The following is a 19,510-nucleotide window of genomic DNA, read 5'->3' as shown; positions in this document are numbered from 1 at the left end:
TTATTATTATTGTTTCGATGAACTAGGCGTTATCGCACAATGAAATCACTAAGCCAGGTCACTCTGTAGAAAGTTAACACGCGGCTCTTTGTTAATCAGCACTGAGTCATGTCTGGACGTTCAGTGCCTGCTTTTGTACAGTACCAAGTGTCCTAACCTCCAGTTTCTTTTAAAGAGAGGTGAGTGGATGGTGCCTGGAACTTGCTGTTTTTTACTTTATTCGCTGTACAGCTTAGGATATAAAATAGCCCCCTCTTTTTGTCCCCTCCTCCTCTTTTATTTCCTTTCAGCCTTGCTTCACCAAGTATTTAGAAATAAGTGTCTGAGGCCATTAATGAAGCTTAAAGGGTTTTTTAAAAGTGAAGTTGGGTGCTACATATCTATATCATCTTAAAAAGAAAACCCAGTTCCTCTTCACTTCTGGTATTTGCTGTCTAATGCTGGTGTACGGTGTACAAAACACTGCTGGAGAAAGGGATCCTGCCAGCTTCCCCTGGAGCTGGGTGCGGGTTTGAACTTGGGTTTCCAGAAGTGACGGGATGGTGCAGGAGGCTCGTTGCTCTGCTTCAGAGAAGGGTAAAGGTGTTAGGGGAGTGACTGAGCTGCAACTCCACAGCCTGGAAACTTTTCGAGCCTATGTTTGGGTACCAAAATCCACCCCAGTTTCTGTGTTACTGCTCGCCTGACCATTGTGCGGTGCGGGCCAAGGGGAGTGGGGGGGGGGGAAGCTGGGTGCCCGGGGGGGAGGGGAGGGAGAAAGACAACGGTAGCAAAAGAAAAGGGAGATTTGGGGGTTTCGCTGTCCTTATGCAGTCCCGCCTCGGGCCATGGACGTGCAGCTGCTTCTCCGGGCGTGCCGGGAGAGGCTGCGGCGCAGAAACAGGCCCGGGGCCGGGATGCCCTCGGCGGCGCCCCCGGTGCAGCGCGCACCGCCGGCCGCGCGAGGCCGCTGCCGCGCCCTCCTTCCCTCCCTCTCCGGCTCCCGCTCGATCTCGCGAGAGCTCGGCGGCCGCTTGGGGAGTCGGAAGTGCCGGGTGCGCTCTTTCCGGGCGACCGTCGCGGCGGCAGCAGCGGGGTAAGGGCGGCGCGGCCGGGCCTGCCGCCATCCGCCGCCATCCTGCCCGGGGCGGCGCCGCTGCGGCCCCCGCTGGGCGCGGCGCGGCGGGGGGGCTCCGCGGCGGTGCCTGGCTGGCGGGCGAGAGGGCGCCGGGGGGAGCGGAGCGGGGGCTAGGCGGCGCGCGCCAGGCCCGAGGCGGCTGTGCGCGGAGGCGGCGGCACCGCGCTGTGGGCGCCGGGGCGGGGGGAGGCAGGGCCGCGCCGGGCTGTCAGCTGGAGCCGGGGCAGTGCGCAGCCTCGGGCCGGGCTGGTTTGCAGCCTGTCGCGGAGGTACCGAGGCTGTGGGAGCTCGGTGTCTCTGCGGGCCCAAAACGCGGGTCCCCTGGATGAATAAAACCGTGGTTTGCAGCAGTGCGGAGATAAAGACCAGTTAGGGAGAGGTTTCGTTTTGATCAGATTTTCTTAATGTCGTAGCCTACTTTATATAGGTAGGTGATGAATAGTGTGTGCGAGTTACAAGCATCCCTGAAACTGTCGCGTTTTACTTTATGCAGCCAAAATGAAGTTCAATCCATTTGTGACCTCGGACCGTAGCAAGAACCGCAAACGGCATTTTAATGCACCGTCTCACATTCGAAGGAAAATAATGTCCTCCCCGCTCTCCAAGGAGCTGCGGCAGAAATACAATGTTCGCTCTATGCCCATTCGAAAGGATGATGAAGTTCAGGTATCCATCCTTGTCTGTCTTTTAAGTTGTACTGTTACATTTGAGCCTTTATTTATATATATTTTTTTCATGTCTAGCCTCTACAAAAGGGAAGGGCTAGACGAATTCAAATCCATACCAGCACTTTACCAGGAGTCTTGCAGGAGTTGTACAAGTTAATGTAATCCTAAAGTTAGCCTGTTGAATGTTTGTTGAGATCACATGAGTGGGAAAGAAAATACGAGGAACAGAAATATGACAGCAACAGAAGTACTTTAATTAAATTCTTTGATTATCAGGCTGGATTAAAGGCTTTGAGCAGAATAACACAAACCAAAGAATTGTTTCTTTTATTTTTATAGACTTAGAGTGTTTGCTACCTGGATCTCTGAAAAGATCAGCTTAGAAAGACACAAGCTTAGCAGCATTTTCAGTTTTAAGTGTGATGATAGATGATGTACTAGGATGCAAAATTGTTGAGGTTGACCATTTTGCTTTAGGTTGAAAAGATTTGCTATTACTTGCAGACAAAATGAGGGGGAAGTGCGGTTCCCTTCCTTTGTATTTTCCATTTTAGTGAATGAAATTGTCACTGAAATTGTCCAGTAATTGATGTTTTTGTAACATGTATGTGCAAAGGGTAGAGCTGGGATTTCAGCCTGTGTAGGTCTGGTTTTCTGTTGGGATAATTGCAGTGTTTCTTAAGATTTGTAACTGACTAAAGGAACATTATTGACCTGTGGGAAACTGTGCATTTTATGCTCTTGCTTAGGTTGTCCGGGGACACTACAAGGGACAGCAGATCGGCAAGGTGGTCCAGGTGTACAGAAAAAAATATGTCATTTATATTGAACGTGTTCAGCGTGAGAAGGCTAATGGCACAACTGTCCATGTGGGAATCCATCCCAGCAAGGTACCCTGTATAAAATGAGATCTGAAATACAGAAGGAGACCTTGTTCAGAAAAAAAAGGATGCTGCTGCTTGCTGAAGTTGAGCCTTGTTTCAGCACATGGAGTAATGGGTTGAGATACTATTGCATTGTTGGAGGGGTGTTAATAAACCAGGGTTATGGTGTCATGATAGCAGAGCTGTGACAGTTGAAACCAGGTCTGAGATGTTTTTGAGGATTGTCTGGTGGAGAAACTGCTAAAGACTGAACTTCAGGGCCTTGCTAAAATCTTTTTTGGGAGAGCTTGGTGCTTTTTTTCTTGTTGTTTTGGGAACAGATTGTTCAAAACAATCCTGCATCCTTGCTACAGGGCACTTATGCCGATTAAGGAGGTGTTTGAAATGTTTAAATAGATGCTCAAAACCATGGTTTGTTATTGTGGATTATAAAATTTTGACTGAATCTGGCTTTAGCCTGAAATGATTTACAATGTTTAGTGATATCTGGGCAGAGCCTGTTTGGATCATAATAGGAAAATACTGCAGACTAAATAGAACAACTAGCCAAAAACCTAGTTTGAAGCAGATGAAATTAGTCTGCTTCAGCCATGCCAGATACGCTTGTATACTGAAATGCTGGTGGAAGAAATCAAGTTTCAGCAGGTTTGTGGATATAAATGGGTGGTATGTACTGTAGAGGGAGAGTAAAATCATTCCAAAACAACATAATGACTTGTGTCCAGTAATAACATTTGAGGTGCAAGGTGACATTGTGATGAAACTAGTGCATGAAAGATCAGATATGACTTGCCTGGTAAATAGCAATGGAAGAAATGGAGATTAATGCTGGTCCTTCATTTCTGAGAAAGTTCTTCCTAGTTGGAAGGCAGACCTTGAGAAAGCTCTGCAGGAAGGTTCTAGTTATTAACACAAAAAAAACCCAGAGGAATGTATAGTTTGTTGTAATGTATATTTTGGTTTATGTACATTTACGTATAAAAACATAGTTTGCAGTGGGTAGGTGAACAGTTTCTACCTGTCTTAAGTAAAGAGGTAGGAATTAATTGTGATTTCCTGTGTCCTGAAAGCCAGCAAGAGCAAAATGTAGTTGACCAGGATTGTGCAGCCCTACTGCAGCCTATCTGGATTTTCTAGGATTTGGTGTCGGTTGTATTTTGAAAGTACTCTTTGCAGTAATACCAAAGTACTTATTTCTTTGCCAATTATGGGAGCGTGAAGAGAAGAGAAGGCTGAAAATTGGAGCTTTGATTTGCTGCTGCCTTGTTAGGAAATATCTTTAAAGCTCTAGAAACAACTGGTTTAGGCAAATTATCATTTATGTGCCCATGTTAGTATCACTTAATTGCCTGGCCATTTTATAACTGTTCAATAGTAGGTGTGTTCTTGAAAGCATATTTATGTGGGTCAGCATGATGCTTGCAGTTTTACTGTGGCCCATAGGTTAGCCAGATGTATTGGCTATTCCAAATGGTAGAGCAATGATATGTTAATGGCCAGCAGCTATATGGTTTTCCAGCGTTTAAAAATTTAGGTAACATTGTTTAAAACATGGAAAAATTAAAACAGTGGTCTATTACTTGACTTTGTTGTGGGAATAAGACTAAGCTATATGCTGTGTTTTAGGTGGAAGTAGTATACTTTATGTTTGAGCAGTGCCTAGTGTAATGGCAAAGAGATTTACTTCAAAGTAATTATTTTATTAAATAGCTGGATGGCAAATTAGCTGCTGTTCAGTTTATCCAGATGTTGTTGCGGTCAATTTAGGCATCTGTCTATATGTTCTGGTCTTGAATACACCTGTAGAAATGTGTATAGCTCAGTGTTGTGAAATATGTAGGCAGTTCAGTACCTCAGTTCTTCTAGAATCAAATTAGGTAGACTGTGGAAATAAAACTTGGATGTTTTGGCAATCTATTTTGGAGGGTGATCTTCATAGGCCATTTTATGTTGTCGCAGTTGTTTCAGGTTGTTGTACTGTAACACTGAAGACTTAAATTCTTTGTCCTTTCTCTAGGTGGTGATCACTAGGCTAAAACTGGACAAAGATCGCAAAAAGATCTTGGAGCGTAAAGCAAAATCTCGCCAGGTTGGCAAGGAGAAGGGCAAATACAAGGAAGAAACAATTGAAAAGATGCAAGAATAGATGGTCTCCTGTTTGACACCATTAAAGAACTGCTAAAATTAAACCTACTGTTTTGTCTTCTCCTTTAGAAACTCTTGATATAGTATGTCTGGTTAGTGTTTAAATGTTCATTCTCATGTTTTGATGTTGGCTATGTCAAAAATGTTTCCACTAAATTAAAAAGCTTTTTAATTTTTTTAACTTTAAGAAAATTAAAGACTTCTTTTTCTGATAGCGGTGTATTTATAACCAAAGTTAGAGAGGGTGCTACAATCCTGAAAACATACATCTGAGGGCTAGTATATTTTAGTGTCTTTTCCAGTAATCTTTAACTAACACTTCCTTAGAAATCTCCATGGTTTTGAACGAAAGTGTCGAATTCCATGTTCTATATATATACTTAACAGATTATCAGGCCTTTGAAATAAGGTGGTGAATCTTTGTTTTGGAATAAATTATGTTTTTTCACATATCTAATTAATTTGAAAGTTAAAGATGACACTTCAGAGGTTCACCAGGTGTTTTTTGTCCAAGCACACTTCCATTGAATTTGCTGCATAGTGCCTGAGTCTTTTGCATTAATGCTAGAAATTGAGGAAGGTAGGCTTACTTCACCCATGCTTTTGGAGTAGAGTTGTCTGTTTTTGAAAAGGGTAGGAGTGAAGGGGAGTCTCAGTTCTGCTTTTAACACTGTTTTGGATGAGCTTTTCTGTAAGCGATATGAATATGTAATTGAAAGCTGCCAGAGCATGTTGAAAACAGCCCTGCAATTAAGTGAATTTACTGGCTTAGTGAATGGCTTTCTAATTGCTGATATATAGGGAAGGAAATTCAGCTCCTGCCTGAGAAAACAGCGCAGTCTAGAAGATGGGATGCTGAGAATCAGGGAAAATTACATTTGAACTTTGGGAGTTATTTATAGGTATTACTATGACAGCTGCTTAATAACGCTGTGTTCGGACATGGTTTCCTTTATGCGTGTTCAGAGCTGTTACCCCCCTCAGTTCGTGCATGCACCCGTGCCGCTTAGTGAGGGTTTCCTTCTGCCGCAGTTGAGCCGACGTACTGGGAGAGTCGCAGGGGTTCAGTTCAGTTATTTCCCCAAAACTTTTTCAGTCTTTGAGCAAATGCATTGCATGAGTATTAAACAGTCCCTCCTGCAGGAGCCCTCGAGATTTTTCCAGTTTTTTGCTAAGCTCAAACCCAGCCTTGGCGCTATAAGAGTATTCGCCCCAAAGCTTGGCTCTTCTGCCACCTTTCCATCAGCGATAGTCCGTTGACGTAAAGCTTGCAGCTGCGCAGAGCAGCCCTCGTGTTGCATGCGAGAGAAAATCCCCAGGGTGCTCGACCTACCCGGACAGGAGCGGGGGGCGGCTGCGCGGCGCGGAGGGGCGCGCCATGTACAGCGCCGAGCGCGCGGGGGCGGGGCTTGGAGAAGGGGCGGGGCCTGACCTACGGTGGGTGGGGCCTGCGGGCGGGTCGCTTTTTTCCGGACGCGCGCGCGCGTCACGCGGGGGGGGGGGGGGGGGGGGTGCCGCTCGCGTGGCCCAGGGCTGCCGCAACGTGGCGGACGCTGGTTGGCGGACGCTGGTTGGTGGGCGGGGCGCTGCGGCGGGCCGTGAGGAAGCGGCAGGGGGGGCTCCGCGCCGCACCGAGCAGCTTTGCGCCTCCTTGGCGAGCCCGGCCATGGCGTACGGTGGCCTGACGGTGCCCATCATCGTCATGAGCGTTTTCTGGGGGGTGGTCGGCGGCGTCCTGCCGTGGCTCGTGCCGAAGGGGCCCAACCGCGGGTGAGTGTCCGGGGAGGCCGCGGCCGCTCGGGCGGGGCGGCGGCGGGGGGAGGCCCCGGTGCGGCCTGGCCGGGGGGGGGGGGGCGCCGCGCCCTTGCGGCTGCTGCTGGCCCGAGCCCCCCATGCGGCGGCGGCGTCCGGCAGGCCCCAGGCCGCCGCCTCCGCGGGGAGGCCCCGAGCGGCGTCCCCGGCCCCTGGCATGCGCCGGGGAACGGGCCTTCCCTCGGGCCCCGCGTGTGCAGCGGGGCCGCCCGCACGGTAACGCCTGCCTCTGCTTTTCCTCGACCTTGACCTCGCCGGGCTCGTCCCGCCCTCCGCCGGCCTCGCGTCAGGAGCGGCTGCGAGCACGTTTGCTGCCGGTACTCGGTTCGGCGCCTAAGGGCGCGTTGGCGGTGTCGCAGCCGCGGCGGCCTGAGGACGGCAGCAGGGCACCTAAGCAGAGCAATGAGCGTAGCTAGTCAAGTAAAATGGGAGCCAGTTCTTGTCTCTCCTCTACGAGACAATCGCTTCTTACTTCCTTTTCCCCTCTCCGACATGGTCTCTGCTCCACAGGTATCAGCTGTCTTCGCTCTTAGATATTTATCTAAGCTTGGAGCAATCCCCCCCTTGGCTTTAATTTAGCTCTGACGTCTACTGCTTTGATTTCAAAAGTGAAGTGGGTTTTTTTGTGCCTGAAAACTTGTCTGACTTCAGGCATATCTTGGTCTTCCAGTCCTCCAGGCACCTCCTTAAATATGTGCCAAGTGAAAAAGAGTCACTAATAGATGTTCTCTAGTTCTCCCAAGATTTGATTAACAAATGTGAATAGAGCACTGCTGTGTGCTGGTTCTGTACTATGTCTATAGTAATGTTGGGTAGTTTGTTAACTTCTCATCATCTTCTTTAAAAAAACAAAACAACAACAAAAAATCAAAAAAGCTTCTGGTCTTGAATAGCTTCTTTTTTTTTTTTTTTTCTCCATTGTAGAACAAAAGACATCAGCACAAGTTTTAACTGACCTAAGAATTTGCATTGCCTAGGTTAAAACTTCCAAGCCGTGTTTCCAGGACTCCCTGCAAAGGAGGAATTCTTGAAGACTACTGCGCACTGTTAGCTTTGCAGCATTCATTTGAAAGCTGACAAAGATGCACTTGTATGGGAAAAAAATGAGGGTTATCTCTGTTGCAAAAAGATTAGAAGTCAGTGACCTAGCCTGAGCTTTTTCCATTTCAGCTTGAGGGGAACATATATAGTGAGATCTCATTCTATAATGAAACAAAAAAACCTCCAGTTTGCTACTAAGTTCCTTGAGCTGCACAGATCACTCATTGTTAGAGAATCTGATTTCTTTTCCTTCCATTTAAAAATCCTTTGGTTATGTAGCTGCGGTTTTACCACTTTCAATTTGAAGAGCTGCTTTTTTTTTTCCCCCCTTCCTTTCCAGCTAAGCTATGGTTTCTCTGTCACGACAAAGGAAACTCTTCCCCTAGTTTTGTTTTATGTGACCTTAAGATCTTATTTTATATTGAATTTACAAAATCCTTGTCCATGATATAAAGCATCTTGACACTGAAAACTTCTGCAAGCAGAATTTTGCAAATGGAGAAAACTTTCGATGCTTAGTGTTAGTATTACAGTTGAATATCCAGCCTTAGTAGTTCACTAATTTGCAGATAGAAATGTTCGTGAAATGGAGAAAGGATGTTTGTTACGTAAGATTTTGCTCCTCTTCAGAGTGGTTTTGCTAAATATGGCTGTACTGCTGTGTTTTTACTTGCAAAAGCCATGCCAGTTCTTTGCACAGTCCAAGCTGTGCCTCTGTAACTTACTCAGCTGGGATAAGTTAGAACATTCATCTTGAGTCACCTTGCATATGACTGAAGTTGAACTTGTTCTGGGAATTTTTCTCTCTGTATCTTGTGGTCAGTCATAACATGACATCTAATCAGCTGTCTCTTTCTTTTTGCAGTGTTATCAACACAATGCTGGTGACATGTGCTGTTTGTTGCTACCTGTTGTAAGTATAAATATCATCTTTACCTGTTAATCAAGGCACAGCTAGTTCTGCTATGATCAAAAGGTCCTTTTTTATATTCTCAAGACATGTAGGAAGAAGCTTTTCAAATGTGTCACAGAGATTTAGAAACATGGTATTCTTTGGCAGCCCTTAGAATTTTTGTTTCTAGAAAAAACCTTCAGCCCACTGTAGAAAACATTTTCCTGTTGGTGGATACTGAATTTGGGTAGAACCTGGATTCCTCTTGTTGTTGTCCTCTGAAATATATTCTTGAGTAGTATCTGCCATTGACCTGCTGTTGTTACTTTCCAGTCAACTAGCTTATTCACTCACAAGTATCATAATGGTTTGTTGATTCTAAAAATTTGCTGATTCACAGTCAGGCAATGACTTTTTTTTTTTTTCGTTCTTTACACTCTTACATTTATTTCTAAGGTGATACTAGTTAAAGTCTGCTGACAGGCTTTGCTTTTCTTAGTTTGGTCCCTTTCGATGCAATTTTTAAATCTGTTAGAGTAGAAGATGAAAATGTTTTGTACGTGAGATATAGATATATGTGCCAGATAATGTCTGTGACAGACTTGTGATGCTTTGATATATTAAGGCTGTTCCTGTTTAAATGTGCACAGTATGCTTTAAGGCTACCTTTATTCTGTAGGAGAATTAGTAGAAATAACAAATGACAAAATGACTTCTCAAGGCACTTCTCATACGATGTTTTTTACCAAGAGGTGAGCCAGCTGTAGCTGGAGTCTGCAACAGAATGCATACTTACTTCTTCGGATTTTTTTCCTTTCTTCTGAAAAACCTTAGGGACTGATATTATCAAAGAAAGTGCTATGCAGAAATACCTTGAAAGGTGTTTGGAAGGAATTTGCTGTGGAGAATAAATTGATAAAAGTCTGGTTAGACCTTTTGGGGTAACTTGTAATAAAATAATTATCCCAAATTCCACTTCAGTACTATTTGTGCTTTCCTTAATAGTTAGGCAGTATTTATACTACTCCAAGGAGCTTAATATGAGTGCTTAGGGAGATGCATCTCAAATATTGAGACTCTAATTCCTAGGAACTGGCAGCCAAAACCCAGATTTCCAGTGTTGTCCTGTTCCAGGAAAAGCCTGTGTGGTTTTGCCTTGGGTTGGCCTGTGGCACAGGCTCATGCAGGTTTGATTCAGTTTAATAATGTGATATTCGGGTTTTATACAGTTGAGGCATAGTTTTAGTTTCGGATATTTGACATGTGAAGTCTGAAGTCATCCTTCTGGATAACTTGTTAAAGCATAGCAAACTTAGTTCTGTATTTTTTTTACTTCTTAGATACAAAAATAATTTTCTTAAATATGACAGTTTTTAAATGAAAGGCTAAACACTTTCTTTTTGTGTTAGGTAAATTTAACAGGTTAAATATATATTCTATTTTGCTGAATAGATGCAGAGACTAGAGAGAATTTTGTAGTGCCAACAACTTGAATTTGGGATTGAAATGCAGGAATTTGGTGCTGTGAAGGCCTCCTCCCCTGCAAATAAACTATGTAGCAGTCCAAATGCTTGCTAGGTTTCAAATCCTTGGGTAGCAAAGGGCAACTGGATGCTCTCTTTCACTAAGTTACTGCGTTTAGGTTACAGTTAGGCATATGTGTGTGGGGGGTTGTTGTTTTAAGTTTAAAGGAGTTCTCATTACTTCTGTTAAAACAGGGTATAGAAGAACTTTAATGTCCTACTCTTCCAGTACACTTTAAGCTTAAGGACTTTTTTTATTTTTTAATTGTTTGAGGATGGACAATTTCCTTGATGTCAAGGCCACGCAACATCCTCAGAATCCTCTGGATTGAAATGTGGAATATATTTATCATAGAATTCCTTAGGTTTGACTGAGTGCTTTGAACTCTTCAAATGTACAGTAGTATTTCACCTGAAAGTTGCAATTTTTGTACTGAAACAGGTCTGTTATAAATCTAGTGGTCATTAACAGGATTTATAATCTGCTTTTTGTATGTCCAGTGAGTGGGTGCTTCTCCTCTCTCCTTCTTAATCATGTGGGCTGTAGCTCATTTTCATTATTGCCTTTGGCTTTGTCTAGTTACATGTTGAAAAAAGAAACAGATTCTTAAGTAATTCTTAAGCCGTAAGAATTATATTCAGCCACATAAACTACATTTATAGGTTTTACTTTCCAGAATACAACAAAGAGCAGGTTTTTTATCTGATGTTCAAAGATAGAACTTGCCTTGTCATACAGTGATTGCCTCTTCAAGAATTGTATACAGAACATACCAGTCTCGGTGGAAGCTCAAAATAATGGATTCTGGGGATTCTCTGTTGGATACAGTGTTAGGGTTAAAATAATCTGTTGTTGTGTTGTCACAGGTAGGATCTTAGCACTTGTGTGTCCCTAGACTGGTGCTGTTCATCCACCTCTCTGTAAAGGTCTGTAGAACTCTAGAAGCTGGACCTACTTCCATGCTTTTTATGTTAGCCTTCTCATTGAAACAAAAAACAAATTTCCCGTTTTTTATTAAACAGCACTTTGTTGCCAAATCAGTTTGCATCAAACCGAGTTTATGCTAATTAATTCAAATTTAAACAGTCAGTGACGTTTGAACTTAAACATGTTTCTTCTGTGTTTAGACTTAATAGTGTTCATCTTGAATAACCATATTGATTACATGATGTTAATTTGGTTGTCCTGTGGGAAATTTTTTGCATAGATAAGTGCATCATTTGTGTAAAATATTGTACCAGCAGCCTTTTCAAGGAGAATATGCAAGCCGCAGGAACCCAACAGGATATAAGGCAAGGCATACAGAGTTAAGGCTTCTACAGAAATTCTAGGTTAGACCATTTTGGCAAGGTACTGTCAAAGTCTAAATCTATTTTGCTGTTTACAAAGCAGCTCATGAAACAGTACCATGTTATTCTTAATAGAAGACGGGATGTTTGAAAAATGGTATAATTTGCCACTAATTCTAAATGGATTAAAATATGGTTGCCCAAATTGACATTTAAACAGATATCAGGACCTTAATTTGTAGCATGCGGCATAGAGAGACAGATGGCAGTTATGGCAGAAAGACCTTTTAAAACCTTCCTGATAGAACATAAGGGACTTTAATTTCCTTGTGTGAGCTGGATAATTAACACTAACTGTTGCAACTGGTATCCGGTAGAATTTAAGGATCCGTGGGTGGCTTGAATGCCATACCTGATTTTAGCAACTGTACAATATTACACATTGGATGTAGAAGCTTGTTTTGTTTTACTTGGTGTCCCATTTTGTTTCACACTTTCATGGTAGATTATTGTATAAAGTGGCATTGGTTAAACAAAATATGTGGGGGAAGCTTTTTCATGACTTATCTGGAAGGCAGGGGAGTCATAGGGTTCAGTGCCTAAGTACTGCTTTAAATTATTAGGCCCTAGCAGTGCAGGGAGGAGGAAGTATTGATGTGTAATGCTACTGCGGTTCAGAAGTTGGGTATCCAGCATGGTCCCAACAAATAGCTTTTGAACACTGCACAGTATTTGCCTAAAGCATGGTTATACAGCTGGGACACGTCAATATTTTGAATGCGCTTGCAGCTCATTTATTTCACAGCCATACTGAGTCTGATCTTAGGAAGCACAGGGAGGTGAGATATTTGTGCATGGAATTCCTTCCTTCTGTACAGTGGGAAAGAGAATACTGTGCTTTAGCAGGCTTTTAGTGTTCCCATCCTCTTCCCACTCTGGTTAGTTCAGGATGTTAAAGGCAGATGGCACAGTGCTCTGGTACCCCTTTTATCTGCCTTTGTATCTGAAAACTAACCCTTGCAAAATAGATTTCATGGGATTTTTAAATGAGCTATTTTGCTTCTACCTTAAGTAAATTTAACATAAAGATTAACATATGATTTCAAATTACTTCACCGTCACTTTGGATAGCAAAATAAAAGCACGTCAACCTAAGGGTTATCTGCTATTCTTGTTGGTGTCCTGTTGATGCTTTAATCGTTTTGCGGAATCTGATACATATTTCAGAATGAGCGATTAGTTTCATTTGTTGATGCATGCTGAATATCAGAGTTCAAGGCTCACATGGCTGATAGATTGCTGTAGCCACAACACTTGATTCTAGCTAGAGTCCTACTTCGAGCAAAACTGAAAGTGGTATTGAAAATAAATATTTGTAAATTTAAAGAAGATTGACCTTTTTTCTTTTTTTGAGTCTGACCCGCATCTTTTGCCTGTGGCTGTCATAACCATTTTGCAGTAGACCTGCACTACATTTGCTGGTCAAAGCATCCAGGTTTGTGTGGAATTTTCCATGACTGCCTAAGCACTCTGATACGTTTGTGGCAGCTCCCGTTACAAAGCTGCCTGCTTCTTCTCCTCCTTACAAAGCATTCTAGAAATAGCAGGCAAATGAGCCTGGGTGTTCACTAAATATGTTTATATAGTTAGTATTTAACATAGATTTAAATCCATGGAAGCATCCATGCTTTTTTCTGAATCTTGTAACAGTGCGATATTTATTTCTGTTTAGCTTTCCTGGATATTTTCCACAAACTACATTCCTCTTGTTCTGGCTGTGGCTTCTGCAGGGTTAGTTTGTCAGCTGCTCTGATGAGGAGGCCGATGATGATGGTCTGGGGTTTGTCGTCGTATTGATTTTTGTTGTTGTTGTTTTGTACCTTTTGCTTCAGACCCCTGTTTCTCTGACCTCTGTTCCAGGTTTAAAACCACTTTTGTTCAAGCTCTTACGAAAATTATATCTGATCTGCGAGGGGAAGCTATCACACACCGAAAATGACAGCAAATAAGAGACACTGTTTCTTGGAGACTTTTTTTGTTTGTTTAAAGGATGCTTTGTAGGCATTAAGGAAAGGACCCTCTCATTTAAGTTTCTATTTCTGAGCCCACAAATGCATGAGTTTCATATGTCTCAAAAACATGTCCCTTCCAAAGGAAAAATGTGCAAAAGAAATGCTGCCAGGTGGTTCTGACAGTGTTGGTTTAAATAGAGTAGGACAAATTATTATTCCAGCTGCAAAATGATTCAGTACCAGAATTTCATTGTTGGTATCCAGTCCTTGTGTATGAGCTTGAGCAAGATTTTGGTTTGATAGTAGACCTTCCTGGATGTGCTCTTTTCCTTTTTGATAGTACCTGTGTTCTGGACAAGCCTTCTCTATATAATGAGCTGTGTAATTTGGCTGATATTCTCTCTTTTGGGCTGGGGGGGTTGTCTTGCAGTTGGCTGATTGCGATTCTGGCTCAACTCAACCCTCTCTTTGGGCCGCAGTTAAGCAATGAAACAATCTGGTATCTTAAATATCACTGGCCTTAAGGATGTCTGTCCTCTGCTGCAATTTATTGATTAGGTGAGTATAACCTGATTTATAAATATATTTGGTATATTAAAGGTTCAGGAGAGCTTGAACTGTCATGTAAGCAGTAGGCTGAGAACCCCTTGCTGTTTTGGGACATAAAGCTACCTTCCTACAGGCCGCAACAAAAAAGGCTTCTAGATGTTAAGCCTGATGGGATACCATGAAAGTTCGGACTGAATTGTTGTACAGTTACTTGCCTGTGCTGTCATGTGCTACTATACCTAACTTGCAGATGAATGTACTTTGTTTTTTTTAACAATAGCCTATGTATAACTTTAAGCATAGATGACCTTGATGGTTGTTATCTGGGTAGTGCTACTAGAATGCTCTTGTTGCAATACTTTAGAGAGGCTTTTTGACATGACCTGCAAAAATACAAATTCTGTGCTAGGAATAGCATGATGACTTCAGGTTTCTATGCAAGGGCTAGATTTGGAGCTGTGGATTCAAATGAAGGGTAGATGTGCAAAACACTGGGTTTCCTTTTTACCTGTTTTCTATCTTTTTAGGTTTAGTCATATACCCCTTGCTCTTATTACTGTAATTTCTGTTTAGAAAAGTCCAATAGCAGCAGACAGATGACAGTTGATGTTATATAGCTCAGTTGCTGGCTGTAAAGCATCATGGACATTCAGCCTGAAGCAAAGCTCCATTGTTTCAAAGTGGGCTTACTTTGAATTATGGTAGCGTCAGCCTGTGGCATGTCTCTTATTTTTCTTTAAGCAGCAAGTGGAAGCCAAAGGTAAACTTGACCCTGCTTCAAGTAGAGGCCTGTAATTAGGCAAGACAGTCAAGCTGGACTTCCAAGGTGGATTTTTGCCGCTCTTGTGCGTAGACAGGTAATTAGTTAGCAAAAACAGCCACAAGGAGACCACTGTATTCTGGTAGGGGGCATATAGATCCCTGAATCCCATGGGATAATTGAGTTGCCTGGGATCTGAAACTGAAATGTAGTTATCTGAATGGGTGGATGACTCAGATATAAACATTGGGCTTAATTCTGACTGACAAATGAACTAGATGTTGCTGCTAGCAGGAGACAAACTGGAGATGAGAAATGGCTCTTGCTCTCTAGGAGGCTGCTAAAAGAATGGGAGAAGGGGTTTCCAGAGGACTTGTGGTACATTCGGACTGAGGAGGAGAGGGAACTGATGCATTGTGAGATGGCCAGGAATTTTATGTGAGGAGCTATTAGTTAACTAACTTATTAATGGAGAATTCAAGTTATATATAGCACACGTTATTGTGTTATAGGAAGCAATTTTTATTTTAACTTTTGATCTGATTTCATTGACTTAATTTTGGAAGAACGCGAAAGTTCTCATCTTCATGAAAAGAAATGGGTTTTTGGGGGGGGAAAAATACATAATGCCTAAATATCATGGTCAGATATTATGTTCTTTCTTGTCTTTAGATAGAAATATACTATTACAGTACATACGATTCTCTACAATCTTGTTTGAAGTACTCCTGTAATGCTGAGTGAGCCTAGCTACAGGAAGCAAGCTACCTGGATGAGGCTGTCATGTTTGTTCTTTCACTCTTGCGCACCTATGCACTGAGAGCCTGCTGTTGAATTTCTTACTGGACAGGAGCTGCGAGTTAGATTCCATCTGAAAGAGTTAGGACACATCTCTCTGGCATTGCACAGAATCCCATAAATAGAGCTACCATTACTTGTTTGACCAGGTATTTTCTGCTTTTAAGATGTGCTTTCCCAGAGCTCAAGGTGCATGCACTATGCTTTGCTTGTATGTTTTTGCTCTGATTTCTCTTTCAACTAAGGTTTGGCTGAATTACCGTGGACAGAATGCAAAGAGTTAGAGAATGAAATAATCTCTCTCAACTCTGGGAGTTAGTATTTAAAAATGAAGATAGTTTAAGCAAACCGATTTTACTTTACCAATGGAACAGGCTGAAAAAGCACCCAGATGGTTATTGCATTTTAGTTGACAGGGGAGGAGCTTCTGCAGGTGCTATGCAAAATTATGGATGTTCCGTCTTTGTTTGGTCACTGTTCAGTGTCCCTCTAATTCAAATAATGATGACTTGTCTATATAATCAAGTTAATGGCTTGGAGAGCAGTATGGATATTATAGACATTCTAGTTCTCAGAACACGCAAATTTCTGTAGCTGTGGTAAATAGGGATTGTAGCCTCTTTTAAGCAATGTGATCTAACAGCTGCTGTTATCCTTAAATGTGTCACTTAGGGTGTGCGTCCTGAGACCAGGAACTGCCCTCATGCCAAGCACGAGAAGGGCCATCATCCAGTTGATTGGATGCTGTTACACTAAAAATAGTTAAAACTTTAAAACTTCCTAGTTGAACACTTGTTCTACCAGCTTATAATGTAACTAAAACTACTTCCAGTAACTTCAGAAATTACTCTTAAAACTCCATATAGATGAATTCTCTACAGTTCTTCACCATTTCTCAGTGTGTTTGTGGAATGGAAATAGTTGTGGTTAACTCAACAACCAAGTCTTTCACTAGTAATTTGCCTCCATGGAAAGGAATAATTAAGTTGCCTCTTGCTTTGCAGGTAAAGAAGAGATTTCTTCCAGATGAAAAACTCCACTGACCCAAAGATGCCCTTAACATAGCTGGTTGGATACCAAGCCTGCTTTAATGCCTTAATGTTTGTATTGTGCTTCAAAATGGCTTGTTCAAAGCCCTATATTTTTTTTTCCTATTTTCCTACTATAACATTTAACGCTGTGCCTAATCCAATTTATAACTCCTCTTCTGGTCTGTAAATTTTTGTCTATTAATGAACTTCCAGCAAGATGTAAATTTCTAAGTTTTTATGGATACGTGGAGTCATCTTTGTTCACTTTCCATGCTCTATATGAGCGCTATGGATCGTAGAGATCCTAGGTTGTCTGTTGCTGGGCTGTTCACCCCTGTTCTGTTTGACTGCACTTGAAAAAAAATGTGTGCAATGAAACTGTATGAGGAGAGGAGAAATGATGCTGCCACATGTTGATGGCATTTGTTTTTTAAAATGAGTTGTATCCTTCGGAAATTTGGTCTTAAATTTCTCATACCTGGAAATAAAACTGATCCTCCACTTTATGCAAAATGTTCTTGTGCCATGTGTAACAGTTATGATGTGCTCTTCTGTGGTTTAATCAAACAATAGTTAGCCAGAGCTGAGCTGAAGAAACTTGATGATGCAGATAAATTGTGATACAGTCCAATGGTGTAATGAGATAAAGAATATGTGCTGCCCATATCAAGAGCTCTCAGGTGGTTCTAAAATAGTAACAAAATTGCTTCAAGGTCTGTGGGCGGAAGTGAGTGCTAAACTTGAGAAGTATCTTCTCCATGAACTTCTCTCTGTCTGATATTGGAGGGTAGCAGAGATGACATGTCTAGTCTGAATTAGGCATAAGCAGTGATCCTCATAGGAGATTTATTTGCCCCCCGGCCGTTTTGGAGGATACAGATAGTAAGACGCAATTTGAATTGAACAGAAAACAGCAACTGTTTTCTACTGTCTGGTGCTTTGTGGAATCACAGAGCTGATAAAGCACAAGACAACGTAGGCCAGGGATGAAAACTAGCTGAGGCTCCTCAATATCAGCTGAGTCTCCAGGGGCAGGAATGAATTTAGTAACAGTTTAAAAAAAAAAAAAAAAAAAAAAAAAAACAAACTGGCTAAGGATTTATATCCTTTGAAGCTATTCCTATCTCATACACATGAATCATGTATACTTTCTTACCCCCTTAAATCATGTCCACATAAACTGCAATTATTTCTCTAATTCTGTATAACTGTGCCTTATTGTTATGTACAGGGCTCTAATGGAGCAGTTCATTCTTCCCTTTCTCCTCCTGGATAGCACTGCTAACTTGTTTAGTGGGATAGTAGTATTCAGCACTGTCGAAGAAAGTCAGATCCTGACAAAAGGCTATAACTTGCAGTAATCGAAAAAAGGATAGTGTGAATTGCAGAAGAAATAAGAACAATTCCATTACTGTTAATTAGTAGAGTGACTGCTGGGACTGGAAATTGTACTTTTTTTTTTTTCCAAATTATCTGCTACCAAGAGTAGTGTTTTCACATGTAAGAACTTGTACACCATAGTGCTGTATTGTCTACATGGCAAATAATTTGCAGGAAAATTGGAATCCAAATGAACTTTTACAAGCTTAAAAGTTTTTTGGGGGAGGGGGGAGGCGGGCAAGGTAAGATATGCTTCCCATAATATGGGGAAGAGATGCTTTCTTATATCCTTGGGAATCTTGACTGTGCAACTGTTTTTTAAAATAGGGTAAATGTGATAGATCATCTAAACTGGAAAGGAAACAGGAAAAGAAAACATCCAGTGACAAAGAAATAGATACTAGTATATTGGTTATGTCATTTTCTAACAAGCTTTCTATTTTAGGTTCCAAGTTATTGCCCATTATAGAGGATATGAGAGAAATAAAGTTCAGAGGGCGTGTTTCACCTGTGGTGAATTCAGTGCGAATGGCTATTCAAAGCCTGGACAAACAAGCCACATGCACACACAATTTTAGGTGCTTTGCAGATCAAGGAATTTCTCTTTATCTGAATGTTTAATATTTTTCTCTGAAACAGACACCAGGTAATAACATAATTGAAGAAAAAGGATAATGTTATGTTTCTGTTTTGCTGGATGTGGTGTGACGTGCCGTCTGCATCATGACTGTGGCGTTGTCCGTTACACGAGCGGCAAGAATTAACACTGTTCCCAGGTTATGGGTTTTTTATTTTTTTATTTATTTTGCGTGATGGCAGGAAATCAGAGCAGACAGATTTAGTCACTGGTGCTTAACAAACAACGCAGGTATTTAACAGCATCCTCTTGCTTGGTGGTAACAGAAGAGAATGAAAAAAAAGGTTTTAAAAATGCTTCTTGATGTTTGAAAGAGATGGGAAGACTGGAAGGGAAGGGAAAGAGTCTGGTCTCTTTGCATTTTGATATCAATTATGTATTTCAAGGTAAAAATCGGGAAGATTGAGGAACTGACTTCACGCTGTAAGTCTTGATGACGTAAAATTATAAACACTGGCAACGTGCTAAGTCAAACGCTTTCAGCTTCTCTTGTTAATATTGTTCGGGAAACTCAAATGTTCGGATCTGCGGCGCTTGGAGGAAGCTGCTCTGGGGCTTTCACAGAAGTTCACACTCCTCCGGGGGACGGAGGGAAGCGCTGTCTCCTCGCGCGGGGCGCCCGGAGCTGCCGGCCGGAGGTAGGTGGCCCGCGCGGTCTCCGCTCCGCGCAGCCGGGCGCCAGCGCTGCCCGTGGGCACTGGGCGAGGTGACGCCGGGAGGAAAGCGGGGGCCGGCTCGGGGCTTTCTCCCGCCGCGCCGGAGGGAGAAGCGGCTGGGGGGGGGGGGGGGGGCGCGCTGCTCCCTGCCGCCCCGCCGGTGCCGCGGGCGGGGCGCGGCCCCCGCCGCCACCGACACACGGGCCGGGCCCGCCGCCGCCGTCGTCACGTGACGGGGGAGGCCCCGCCGCGCCGCTCCCCATTGGTCGGCGGGAGGGCGGGCGGCCATTGGCCGGCTCCCGCCCGCTCCCCCTC

At 42.8% G+C, this 19,510-nt stretch overlaps 2 protein-coding genes across 2 annotated transcripts; both read left to right on the top strand.

Moving 5' to 3' along the window:
* Positions 1-938: 938 nt before the first annotated feature.
* RPL26L1 (ribosomal protein L26 like 1) lies at positions 939-4,858 on the top strand. The gene is made up of 4 exons (XM_026122695.2): positions 939-1,075; positions 1,611-1,783; positions 2,535-2,675; positions 4,687-4,858. The coding sequence occupies exons 2-4, from the start codon at positions 1,616-1,618 to the stop codon at positions 4,813-4,815; spliced, it is 438 nt and encodes a 145-aa protein (XP_025978480.1). The 5' UTR covers positions 939-1,075; positions 1,611-1,615; the 3' UTR covers positions 4,816-4,858.
* A 1,502-nt stretch (positions 4,859-6,360) lies between these two features.
* ATP6V0E1 (ATPase H+ transporting V0 subunit e1) lies at positions 6,361-17,028 on the top strand. The gene is made up of 4 exons (XM_026122672.2): positions 6,361-6,584; positions 8,533-8,580; positions 13,815-13,942; positions 16,496-17,028. Exons 1-3 carry the CDS (start codon positions 6,481-6,483, stop codon positions 13,906-13,908), a joined length of 246 nt encoding a protein of 81 aa, XP_025978457.1. The 5' UTR covers positions 6,361-6,480; the 3' UTR covers positions 13,909-13,942; positions 16,496-17,028.
* The last annotated feature ends 2,482 nt before the right edge of the window (positions 17,029-19,510 follow it).

Source organism: Dromaius novaehollandiae, chromosome 15, assembly GCF_036370855.1.
Source record: "Dromaius novaehollandiae isolate bDroNov1 chromosome 15, bDroNov1.hap1, whole genome shotgun sequence".
NCBI lineage: Eukaryota > Metazoa > Chordata > Aves > Casuariiformes > Dromaiidae > Dromaius > Dromaius novaehollandiae.
This window is presented reverse-complemented; position numbering and strand designations above follow the sequence as displayed.